At 46.6% G+C, this 13171-nt stretch overlaps 1 protein-coding gene across 1 annotated transcript in view; it reads left to right on the forward strand.

The window, feature by feature from the left end:
• The window catches only part of NMT1 (N-myristoyltransferase 1), a 36481-nt gene that overhangs the window by 21182 nt on the left and 2128 nt on the right, over positions 1 to 13171 (forward strand). The window contains exons 4-10 of the mRNA XM_036268140.1: positions 5107 to 5225; positions 5985 to 6076; positions 7181 to 7297; positions 8098 to 8268; positions 9889 to 9997; positions 12188 to 12358; positions 12978 to 13145. Of these exons, the coding sequence (XP_036124033.1) occupies positions 5107 to 5225; positions 5985 to 6076; positions 7181 to 7297; positions 8098 to 8268; positions 9889 to 9997; positions 12188 to 12358; positions 12978 to 13145 (947 nt within the window). The remainder of the gene's footprint in view (positions 1 to 5106; positions 5226 to 5984; positions 6077 to 7180; positions 7298 to 8097; positions 8269 to 9888; positions 9998 to 12187; positions 12359 to 12977; positions 13146 to 13171) is intronic.

Consider the following 13171-nt stretch of genomic DNA (forward strand, 5'->3'; position numbering starts at 1 on the left):
CCTTATTGTTGCACAGTAGCACACCCTAAGAACAAATAATGGTTCTTTTAGTCCATCATCATTCCTTTTAAATCTGTAAGGAAAAGCAATGCATTGACCCATAATGAGTGGGGATGTCTGCCCATGAATCTGCCTTCCTATATAGATTTTATAGAGGGACTGTCTTGTTTATCTGGGCAAATGTTTAATACTGGAATGACCAAGTCCTAAGTCTCTTCCCTTGTCTCTTGCCAATGCATGCTTACTAAATTTTACTTAACAGTGACGGTTCAATACCTGGAACACCATGTGCAGGTTTGGTTGGTGCCCCTTAAGAAAGTGATAATGAGCTCTTAGAGGGCGGGGCAAGCAGAAAATCTAAAAGGATTCCAGAAGACTCTGGACATCAGAGTTAGAGACACCTGCTGAGATCAAGCCACAGCTAACCTTGATGTTTAACTTCAGAGGGTTACTGTTGACAAAAAGTTTCTAGAGTGGCTGCATCATGATTCTGGGCCCATTGGTAGCCCAACTCCTATTTTCTATGTGACTGGGAAAGTAAGTATGTTGAAAAAACATGTTCCAACACCAAATGTGAAGGACCTTCAGGTTGTTCATGTTATACTGCTTCCCTCCAGAAACACAGTGAGACTTGACAGGGTGTTTGGTTTGGGGGTGGGGAGAAGAGGGGCAGGGCCAAAGACTGGTGAGGGGCAGTTATACCCAAGGAGATTCATCTACTCCAGCAGTTGGGAGTATGCAGTACAAAGCCTTGCTATCAAGGTGTGGTTCTCCGACCAGCAGAATGGGCATTGCTTAAGTGCTTGTAGAAATGCAGAATCTCCTGGTCAGGGCAAATGCGCAGGTTGTGGGCCCGATCCCCAGTGTGGGGCATGCAGGAGGCGGCCAGTCAATATTCTCTCTCATCGATGTTTTTTCTCTCTTCCTTGCCCTTCCTCTCTCTAAAGTCAATAAAGAAAAACAAAATTTTAAAGAAATGCAGAATCTCAAGCCCCGTTCTAGATTTTTAGAATCAGAACTTGCAGAGTATTTGTGTCTACTTTGAAAGTTTCAGAAACTCTGCTTTAGAGCAGATGCAATTCTTGGGCAGCCTAGTCACAACTCAGAAGTAAGCTGAGGTATACCCCTACAGACAAAACACTGCCTGATGGTTATGAGCTGTGAATTTTGGCAAGCGGGCACTGTTCCAGGACCCTGTCCCAACTCATCCACTTTGTCTGTTGGGCTGTCCCAGTCACCCAAGTCCCAGGCCCACTGGCTAAGCGCTTTAGCAAGGCTTTGGGTCACAGTAATGCTGTTCCTAGGGCATTACTGGTAACCAGTCCCAGTGACCTCTTCCCCACAAGGAACAGGAAGAATGCAGAGAGCCACATGGTCTGCCTCTGAGTGAAATGCACAGAGAGACATTTTGTGGTGATTGCCAGATATCTTGGCCTATTATCAGATGGAGTTTTGGAGTCTTGGTTTGATTTTATTTTTAATTAGGAATTTGCAAGTGGGAACTTAGCTCCGTTTTATTATAGACAGTGGGACCTGGGAATGAAGTGACTTTGGTAATGGGCTTCTGTTCCTCTTCAGTCCAGTTATTATTTGTTCTTTGCCTCAGTTTCTCCACCTATAATTGTAAAAAGTGCTGCAGTTTTGTTTTCAGAAAAGTTTTGAGAAAGCCACACAGTTGCTCACAGGAGCCCTGATAGATTCAGGAAGATGCAACGGTGCTCAGTGCTGTTTCTTCTGGACACGTTTTCTGTGCAGCGTGTGGTGTGGGACTCTGTGGAAGAGCAGTTGCTCTAAACATCTAATCAGACTGCCTTTTAGGTCCATGACCAATCAAGTCCAAGTAAAGGATTCCTTTGTTTCCATGAGTCAGTTCATAGAAAGTACCACATTATAGACGTCAGTGGTCTGCATGGCTGAGGTGCTACCCTTGTTCTGCTTCTGAGTACCCTTAGTGTAGTATGATTTCTAGCTACTTGCCTTTATATTTTCCACTGAAATGAGGCTAATGATTGTAAAATTCAAGCAAATTGAGTGAACTGTGTTTTCAGCACGCTCCACCTTGTTGGGAGAATCATAGATTGCATTCCACTAGAGACCTAGAATACTTTAGAACTTTAAAATCATCCTAAATTGCCCATTTAAAGGCTTTCTAAACAGCAAATGTTTTAGGCTATGTAGCAGTTCTGTGTGCTTCAAATAAATTGTTTTCTAGATCATATCACTTGACTTTTTTTCTTAATTATTGATTTTAGAGAATAAAGGAGGTGGGGGAGACTTGTTTCGCTTATTTATGCATTCATTGATTGATTCCTTTTTTTTTAATCATCCTCACCCGAGGACATTTTTCCATTCTTTGTTCAGATAGAGTGGGAGGGAGAGAGAGGAACAGAGAGAGAGAGAAACATCGATGTGAAAGGGACACATCAAGTGGTCGCCACCTGCACAACCAACCAGGGCCGGGGACAAACTGCAACCGAGGTACATGCCCTTAGCGGGAACCGAACCCGGGTCTCTCCGGACCGCAGGCCAATGCTCTAACCGCTGAGCCAAACCGGCCAGGGCCATTGATTGATTCTTATATATGCCCTGACCAGGGATCGAATCCACAACCTTGGCATATCTGGACAGTACTCTAACCAACTGAGCTACCTGGCTGGGCAAGGCTCATTTTACTTTTTAAAGTCACCTATGTCCATTTCATTTACCAGCTCTTGCACCAAAACTAGTGCATTCTAAGATTTCATGAACAAGTGATGAAGGAGTAAATGGAAATGCTTATTGCATTCAGGACCTAGTAACCAGCCTAAATGCAAAGATTTGGCCTTGAGATTATTGTAATACAGTCAGGTGCTGCATAATACCGTTTCGATCAACAACCAACCACTTATACAATGGTGGCCCCATAAGACTATAATGGAACTGAAAAATCCCTGTCCCCTGGTGACTGTAGCACATCGCATTGCTCATGCGTTTGTGGTGATGCAGGTATAAACAAACCTGCACTGCCAGTTGTATAAAAGTATAACACTTGTAATTATGTATAGTACATAATACTTGATAATGATAATAAATGACAATGTTACTGATTTATGTATTTACTATACTATGCTGTTTATTGTTATTTTAGACCAGAGTATACTCTTTCTACTTATTAAAAAAGTTGTTTGCTGTAAAACAGTAAGCCATGTTATGCTGATAGCAGCCTTCCATGTCTTGTGTTTAGCACATCTCTTGATTCCATCATTTTCTCTTGTGTTTGATTTAATCTCACGTTGTTTTGTACAATAATGGGCTGTACAGGTTTGTAGTTTAGGAGCAATAGGCTGTCCTATAGAGCCTAGATGTGTAGTAGGCTAGACCATCTTGGTTTGTCTAATTGCTCTCTATGATGTTCGCCCAATGACGAAATGACCTGCTGATGCATTTCTCAGAATGTATCCTCATTGCTAAGTGGTGCATAACTGATTGTACAGTGGGCAAGATCAGCAGTCTCTTGTCTGTGGAAGTCATTTAGGAAAATAATAATAATAAAAAGATTCTGAAGTTAAATGTATTTTTGGAAAGGTGTAAGTTCAATATAATACAGAGAAAATAGACTAGCACCTAGGTTAGAGTAGAAATCCTTGGTACTTTCTAAGGGTCTGACCCTTGGCTTTTGTACACTCAAAAAAATTTGCATGGCAGTGAATTGGAAGTGGATTGACTTATGTTAAAATACTTCACAAGGATTACTTTATGAATAAATCAAAAGGTCAGTTTCTAAACTAAGGAAGAAAAAGATCAGCTCTTTCCTAAGCAAACCTATTGGGGAGCCAGATTGTAAATAGGTAGCTGGCTGCTTCCCTGCTATCTATCCACAGTGTTGGCTGTAGTTTTCAGTTTGTGACCCTTAGCATATTGGTAACATCTCATTTCTTGAATATTTCCCCAGAAGATGGTTTATCTGTAGAGACAGGGACCTTGTTTTTTCCTGGCTGTATCCCAGTACACAGTGTCTGATACACATTGATGTTGAGTGAAGGTGTTGAGCAAAAGAGTTAGGTGGTTAGTGCTGACAGTGTTGTCCTCAGCTCAGAGCCACAGGTTACCATTTCTGTTTCATCTGCCGCACAGATAAGTTGCTGGGAGAGTCCAGAGCTGCCTATTACACACTAGAATGATATATTTGGGCCAGGAGTCTGAAAGTCAGTAAAAGCATGAATTGAGTGTCTAGTATTTACAGTGTCCTGTGCTAGGAGCAAACAGTATACTAAGTTGGTTCCTTTTGAAGAGTCAGTTTTCAAAGTGTACTAAACATTGCATTCTTCCAGGTGTGAACATGAGTAAACTCTGAATTATAGAAACTAAATAATTAAGTGGTTGATTTGTGCAACATTTGTCAAATGAGTCTGATTTGGCTCTGGGTGGGAATCGAGGCTGTATTTTATGAGGCCCCCCCAAGCACTTCCCACACACTCCACAGAGGAGCGGTGTCTGTCCTGGGTGGGGATATGGTGTCAGAGCCTAACTTCCCGGCAGCATTGTGTGGACTCAGTGAGTCAGCCTAAAGGCCCTTGCAGGACTCTGTAAACTCTGAAGGCTCGGGTTGGCAGCAGCAGTTAACTGGCCCACATTGCCAAGAGCTGAGGCTGGCAGGGCCAAGATCCAGACTGGCGCCTAGATGCCATCATCTGGTTCAGGAATGGGCCCAGGACATTGTTGTTGCTGTTGACACAAAAGCAGCCTTGTTGCATCTCCTTCTAAATCCATCTAGATTGATGGGCCAGGGTCATGACAGCCCTTTTTGCACCAACCATGAGGCAGGAAGCCAAATTAGTCAAGATTAATGTTTGTCATTCAGTAACCAGAGGGCAATATAAAAGGATTTCAAAGAACCAACCACCTTGGATCCCAGTGATTGTTCTGAAGTTTTGCTGTGAATTGGCCCTTAGTTAGTGGCCAAGAAGGATAACTGGAGAGATGGTCTGCAGTTGCCAAGCACAGAGTGTTCTTTAGATGGGGGGCTCCTGGGGACAGGAGGAATTTGTTTTGGTCAGTTTTTGAACTGAGCTCCTTTCCTCCCCTAGGAGGCAGAAGTTAAGGCTCATGGCTGTGCTCTTCTTCTAGGAGAAGTGGTAAACACCCATGGTCCTGTGGAGCCTGACAAAGACAACATCCGCCAGGAGCCCTACACTCTGCCCCAGGGCTTCACCTGGGATGCCTTGGACCTGGGGGACCGTGGTGTGGTGAGTAGGCCCAGGCAGGCCACAGGTGTGGATTGGGTGCCACTTTCACAGGGAGCCCTGCAGTTGTACAGAGACAGCTTCTACTCAAGTCTTCAAGGACTCTCTTAAGAACTGAGCCAAATAGGCCCCCACATCTATTGCCTCTGGGGCCTGCCCAAGACACCACAGAAATAGCACTTGGCTTCTCTGGCAGGTTGAGAGTTAACCTCTATAGCTCTTCAAGGTGGATACCCTTTTTTTCATGTTTCAATTTTTCTTTAAAAATTTTTTTTTAAATTGATCTTAGAGAGAGAGAGAGAAACATCAGTCTGTTGCCTCCCATACACACCCTGACCGGGGACCAAACCCACAACCTGGGCACGTGCCCTGACTGGGAATCGAACCAACGACCCTTTGGTGCACAGGACAATGCCCAACTGAGCCACATGGCCAGGGCCACATTTTTCTTGTTCATCCATCCATTCATTCATTCATTCCCTTGTCTTAATGAGGGGCAGATGTGTGTTGGATGGCATTTTTGGTTATCTGCCACTTTATGTACTTACATCTACCACTCTATCCCTTGTGGCTCAGTTTTCTAGTACAACTAGCGTGCCTGTTCCAAGAGTCCCTGCCATGCCTGGTATGGAAAGGATTTGTGAGATTAAACCTAGTTTTTGGTAGTTTGCTTTGTCCTTCGGAAAAGCTTAGAGCCTCAGGATATTGAAGTTGGCCCCCATCTGGCAGAATACCTCTAAGGCAACACCTATTTCTCTACAGCTAAAAGAATTATATACCCTCCTCAATGAGAATTATGTGGAAGATGATGACAACATGTTCCGATTTGATTATTCCCCGGAATTTCTTTTATGGTGAGTTTTAAGTTCTTCGTTATGGTTCTGGGCCAAGGCAGAGAGCAGAACCACCACAGAACATCAGATTTTTCATGCCCACTGAGCCAACCTTTGAATGGCAAGTTAGTATGTAATTTCTGAGTGCCTACATTTGAAGGAGGTTTGCTTCCAGTGGAGCTTAGCATCAAAACCTTATTTAAGACAGAATAATTGGGTGAGGGAGACTTTGTGACATTGTTATCCAGAAGAAAAGATCATGTATTGTATGGTGACTTTATATAAAAGGGGAAAGAGCAATGAAGCTACTAAGATTTTTTTTTTTTTTTTTTTTTATCCTCACCCGAGGACACTTTTCCATTTTCTGTACAGATAGAGTGGGAGGGAGAGGAAGAGAGAGAGAGAGAAACATCGACGTGAAAGGGACACATCGAGTGGCTGCCACCCGCACGACCAACCAGGGCCGGGGACAAACTACAACCGAGGTACATGCCCTTAGCGGGAACCGAACCCGGGTCTCTCCGGACCGTAGCCCGACGCTCCAACCGCTGAGCCAAACCGGCCAGGGCAAGCTACTAAGATTTAAAAAATAAAAGAGAGGGGTAATTTTCTATCCAGCTCCTGAGTATGCTCAGTTGTATGAAATTGGGGTTGCCTGGCTGGGCCATCCATCATCCTGAGCCACATTTAATATCCAGGAAGGTAGAGGGGCTGCCTGATGGAGGAGGGAAGGAAAGAATGGGCAAGTAGGAAGCGGAGTGATGGAGCCCGGAGGGCAGATAGAAACCAGTGCTCCAGGGGCTCCATAATTGGCTCCCAACCACGGGACCCACTGGACTCAGAGCCAAGGAGCCAGTCCTCTGGCTTAAGCTGTCAGAGTGAGAGAGCACAAAGAAATTGCATCGGATATAAAACCTCAGTGTGATAGCCTAGGATTGGGTGGGTAAGTAGGCCAAGTGGGCTGAGCAGCAAGAAGGAGCAATGACTCAATTCTGTCCAGGAGGGCTTGGCCCTAAAGCGAATTTAGGTGCTAACCCCTAGGGAGGTGGTAGCAAGAGGTTAGAACCAAACTCAGCTGTGGAGCCCGAAGCTGGCAAGCAGCACTGCAGCCCCTGTCTCTTCTAGGGCTCTCCGGCCACCTGGCTGGCTCCCCCAGTGGCACTGTGGGGTTCGAGTGGTCTCAAGTCGGAAACTGGTTGGCTTCATCAGTGCCATCCCAGCAAATATCCACATCTATGACACGTAAGCACCAGCACCATTCCCCAACCCCCACATCCCCACCATCCTGCTGGGTCTGGGAAGGAAGGGAAGAAAAACAGGTACACATACCTTCCACAAAAGAAAGGGAAAATCCTATGGAGGGAGGGTACCTAGGCCCTGGGAATAGAAAGTCATAGTAAGAACCACCTATTTTACTCTGAATTGCTGGTGATTCTCTTGTCTGGGACCTGGACTGGAAGAGGGCCACCCTGAGGGCCAGTGCACTCCCTGCACAGGAGCTGTGCTGGCACTTGCACTTGGCACATGTTGCTGTGCTTGAGCAGCTTCAGCAGTGGGCTGGAGCCAGCAACTCTCATTCAGATTGTCGTGGGGCCTTCAAGCTCTGCTCTTCATTTGCCCTGGAAATGTCAGAACCATCTGCCACAGTCTTCTGGACTTAGAGGCCATGGATTCTTATTGGTGTCAAAACCCTTGCAATCCTAGAATAAACCTTGACTTACTCTGAGTTTCCCTGTGTGCTAAAGGTGGGACTCCCCCAGCCTGCCACCGCAGATTCACCAGGCAGATGCTGGTAGTGCCTCCAAATAAGTCATTTTGAGTCCCACTTAACCTTTGGAAGTAGAGTCTATGCTGTGCTGAGAGCAGCTCCTTGCTGGTGGAGCGGAGCAGTGGGAAAGAGTCCAAGTACCGACTGCTGAGCGCAGGTGGTGGCAGAACACATGCCCGTGCTGAAGGCCCCCATCCCTGCAGGGGTGGCTGCACATGTTTGAAGGGATTCCCTTACCTGTTAAAAGCCTTATCACTTTTTTCTCCCTCTTTAGAGAGAAGAAGATGGTAGAGATCAACTTCTTGTGTGTCCACAAGAAGCTGCGCTCCAAGAGGGTGGCTCCAGTCCTGATCCGTGAGATAACCCGGAGGGTTCACCTGGAGGGCATTTTTCAAGCTGTTTACACTGCTGGGGTGGTATTACCAAAGCCTGTCGGCACCTGCAGGTAATCATCTCTTCCTGCAAAGCCCTGGAAGTACTGGCATGTCTGCTCTAATTGAGGAGCTGTGTCACCATCAGTCACAGCTCTGCCTCTCAGCCCAGTGCTTGCCTGAGGGCATTGTGCCTCTCTGGTGCCTGATAAAAGAGGGGTGTGGGTACCCATAGGAGCCAGGTGTAGGGAGCATAGAGGAATGAAGTTGGGGGTTGTGGGAACAGCAGACTGGAAAGTGCATGCCCCCTCAAAGGGATTCTCCGCTCCTGTTTATTCCTGCCATTTGAAAATAAGAGGTCCGTCTGCTAGGGTTTTGTTTTAGTTTTTAAGAGCAAGCTCAAATCTGGATTTTTATGATAAATGTCCGAAAGTTTTAAATGGTTGGCTCAGTTTTGTTTGAATATTGTGTAGGCCAAAGAGAGCATGTCTGATCCCTGTGTGACCCAAGGAGAACCTCTGACTCAGAAAGTTGTTTGAAACTATCACAGTCTGTGCCTCAAGAATATCTAAAGTAAAAACACCAGATACATGCAATAGAGGAGGGAGGAGGGTAAACACTATTGTAGAGAACAGTTAAGTCATTTCAGTCTTCCATTGACTTGATTCCAGGAGTGAGGAGTGCTCTTCCCAGACAACTGCTGTAACAGGAGTTGCTTTTGAAATTGAGAAAGGAAAATAGGGAGAAAGAGAATCCAGGAAGGGCTCTGGCAGCTTTGCATTCATGGCAGGGGTGGTTGCGCAGTGTTGGAGAGCAGGGCAATGCCACTGGCTCAAGAGATGTGTCTCTTGTGCCACCTGCTGGCTGTCTGGGGATCTCCGTGCCAGTCTCTCTTTTTTTTTTTTTACTATTTATTTATTTTTTTTATTAATTTTTGTTACAGATGTTTCTCCTTTTTCCCCCACTGATTTCCCCCTCCCCCTCCCTCCTGCCCTTTCCCCAGTTTGGTGTCCATGTCCACTGTTCATGCATACATGCATATAAGTTTTGTGGTTTATCCCTTCCCCACCACCCCCCTATTTAGGGGATTGTCAGTCTGTATCCCACTTCCGCGTCTCTGGGACTACCCCCTTCCTCAGACTGTTATGTTCATTATATTCCACAAATAAGTGAGATCATATGAAACTTGTCTTTCTCTGTTTGGCTTGTTTCACTTAGGATGATACTTTCCAGGTCCCTCCATGTAGTCTCAAAGGATAAGAGGTCTTTCTTTCTCACAGCTGCGTAGTACACCATTGTGTATATGTACCACTGCTTTTTTATCCATTTGTCTACTGATGGACACTTGGGCTGTTTCCAGATCTTAGCTATTGTAAATAGTGCTGCTACAACATGGGGGTACATATATTCTTTCTGATTGGTGTTTTAGGCTTCTTGCAAGTCTCTCTTTTAAAAAAAATTTTTTTCATTGATTTTTTTGTTTTTTAGAGAGGAAGGGAGAGAGAGAAATATCAGTGTGAGAGCAAAACATCGATTGGCTGCCTCCTTCACACCCCCTGCTGGGGATTGAGCCCGCAACCTGGTCATGTGCCCTGGGCAACGCTCAATCCACTGAGCCACACTAGCCGGGCCCAATGTTCTCTTAATGGGACTTGCCAGAATCCTCTGAGGATAGGACATTTGTGTCCCCACAGGTACTGGCATCGGTCCCTAAACCCACGGAAGCTGATTGAAGTGAAGTTCTCCCACCTGAGCAGAAATATGACCATGCAGCGTACCATGAAGCTCTACCGACTGCCAGAGGCCAGTGGTGCTCCAGGGTGATGGGCAGGGGGCAAGGAGAATTTGAGAAGAGCCTGTTCCTCAGCAGGAAATGAGCAAGGTTTTGGGTGTGGGGGGGTGGGTTCAGAAAATTGACCCAACCCATAGTTGCCAGGTTCCTAGATTGTTCATTTCCATTGTTTTCTGTCATCCATAGCAAGGGCTTCATTTTAGTTTGACTTTCTCAGTTCCCCTGCACCTGTACCTGGGCTAGCTTCCCTGTCATCTGTTGATGGGCTCAGAGAACCCTCTTTAGCCTAAGTGAGCCTAAATAGAAAGATGAGGCCACTCAGTAAATGGCAGTACTTCCCAGAGCCCAGTGTAAATAAGCCATACTGCTCCCTCTGCCAAGTCAGGTAAAGGGTGAATGCCAAGGGCTCATGAGGGAAGCCCAGCTTTCTAACTCCAATGTCCCCATCCAGACTTTGCCATTGAAGGACTGGGCAACCTGGAGTGAGCTGGTTTTGTGTTCTGGGCCTCAGTTTGCCTAGTTTCCCAACAAAACGAACATTCTGTGTTCTCCAGGTGTGCGTGGCTTTAGAGTCCTATGTATCTTCATGTCACTGCTCTTCCCTCCGAGCTCTTCCAGGCAGTGTCGGACAGTTACTGGGTGCCTGCTTATCAGAGGGCTTGTCAGCCACTCACCTGGAATCAGGCTCACCCACCACTGGATTGGGGTTATTAGTGTCCCATTTTGAGGGACTGCTGCAGTGCAATTAGACACTGTCCAAAAAAAACAGATTTGGGGGCTGTGTTGGATGTCTTCTCCTTTCTGCTATTATGACAGATTTGCCCTGATTTCCAGGGAGTCAGAGAGCATTCTTAAGGTGTGGCAGTCAAAGAATGTCTCTGGGTCTCCCCACCTGTGGGTGAAGAACATCAGCATGACTGCTTTAGGTGTCATTGTGGGAGCTGCCTTATAGAAACAAGTCAGTAACTGTTCCCTAACGGCATCAGGATTAGCAAGGAATTTTGGCAGCGAGAGGTCCTGGAACTGCTATTTTAAAAGCAATACCTACACTGGGAAGCAGTTACATCAGCCAGTGACTGAGGTATATAAACTATTACTCCACCCTCTTTTCAGATTTGGCTGATCCCACCTTTACAGATTGAATCTTTGGGAATATTCTCTCGGCCCCAGTATTTACTTCAGAGCATCACATGGTTTCATTCCACTGAAGCATTTCTTAAGAAAAAGCAGCTGTGGAGTGGGATTCTGGTTTGAGGTTAAATTACAGGAGTTTGGTGCTTTTGTTCCAAATTTAACTTGAGTGAGTATTCTGCTGGGGGACTGCTGGTGCAGGGTGTCCAAGTGGACAAAGCGAGCACCCGGTGCAGATCTGCTAGGCCTGGGGGTTCCACAGTACCTGCAGCTGGGAGCCTGTCTGTGAGGTGCTCTAAGTCTATAGGAGAGACACCAGTGTAAGACGACATAGCTACAGTTCAATGGGAGGTTGTGAGGGCTCAGAGGAGAGAAGCCAAGAAAGGCTTTGCTGAGGCCCAGGAGTAGCACTGAGTTGGGCCTACCCCATCACATCCATGGGGTGGTCAGGGTTTCTCGCCATCTCGGCACCATTCACATTTTGTACCAGGTCATTCTTTGTCGTGAGGACTGTCCTGGGTATGTAGGATGTTTTAGTAGCATCCCTGGCTTCTACCCATTAGATGGTTTGTGGTACCTCTCCTGCTAGCTGTGACAACCAAAAATGTCTTCCAGTATTATCAGATGTCCTGGGGTAGGGTGTGCAAAATTGCCCATCAAGAACCACTGGGCTAGGGAGACAGAAGGTGCAGTCAGAACAGCCAGCTGGTCCAGGGGTGGAAGAACTTGTCCTGTGTTGCGTTTGGAACAAGGGAAGGGTGTGGTGGGTTGTGTTTCTTAGGGAGATGGCCTGGGCCCTGTGGATAAGAGGTTGAAGCTACAGCTTTAATGGAGAGAAAGGGCCAAAAGACAGTGGAGAAGCAGGACTTGTGCCTGAGTGGATAAGGACAGTGGAAGAGAGGGAGTTGCCAAGGGTGACCGAGGATTCTGTCTTGTGGGCTGGGGTAGATAGATCCAAGATCAGGTAAGAACGGAGACAATGTGAAGTTTTTGGTTCCTGTAGGACCTGAGATGAGCCAAGATTCTCACAATCAGCACATCTGATGCTGTCTTGTCTGTCTGCCTTCCAGTCTCCCAAGACAGCTGGATTGCGACCAATGGAAAAAAAGGACATTCCAGTAGTGCACCAGCTCCTCACCAGGTACCTGAAGCAGTTTCACCTCACACCAGTCATGAGCCAGGAGGAGGTGGAGCATTGGTTCTACCCCCAGGAGAATATCATTGACACTTTTGTGGTGGAGGTGAGTGGGGAGGGGTGTTCTGGGCCTCTGACCATTCACAGAGAGGCATCCTCCTTAAGTGGCTAGGTTTTCTAGGCTCAGTGACTGAAGAACAATTGACGGGAGTGGCACCCTAAACTTCCTTAAACCATTCATGTTTGGTCCTTCTTAAAGACAGGAAGTTATAGTTTGCATTTGCTGAAATCATCCCTTTGAACTTGGCGTGAGCCCTTCTCCCTCCTCCCAGCCCCAATCCCCATTGGTGACTGGGAGAACTGATCCCCCTCTTAGGTAAGCCTGCAATCCCTGCCTGTCCTGGCTTGAGGTAGTGCTGGTTAGGTGTTAGGGACACAATTGAGGAATGTGAGCTGCAAGAAGTCCCTGGTGAGGTGCGGGCCAGGCGAGAGAGCTGACAGATTCAGCCCACATTCTGGTCTGGGTTTTCATCCTGGTTCTGTCCTCAAGTGCCCTGGCCAGTGTATTTTCTCCTCCCTGCTTATCTTGTAGTTTCCACCCATTTGTTTAGAGAGGGAGAGCTGCCTGTGGGTAGTGCGAGAGCAAGAGGAAACATTTTGTCCCCAGGCTATGGGATCCCTGTGCATGCGTGACATTGCCTCCCTTTTTACTGTCTTTTCTTCAGAATGCAAACGGTGAGGTGACAGACTTCCTGAGCTTTTATACGCTTCCCTCCACCATCATGAACCATCCAACCCACAAGAGTCTAAAGGCTGCTTATTCTTTCTACAACGTTCACACCCAGACCCCTCTTCTAGACCTCATGAGTGACGCCCTTGTTCTCGCCAAAATGGTGAGGAGCAGACTGGAGGGAAGGTC

Source organism: Molossus molossus, unplaced genomic scaffold, assembly GCF_014108415.1.
Source record: "Molossus molossus isolate mMolMol1 unplaced genomic scaffold, mMolMol1.p scaffold_m16_p_19, whole genome shotgun sequence".
NCBI lineage: Eukaryota > Metazoa > Chordata > Mammalia > Chiroptera > Molossidae > Molossus > Molossus molossus.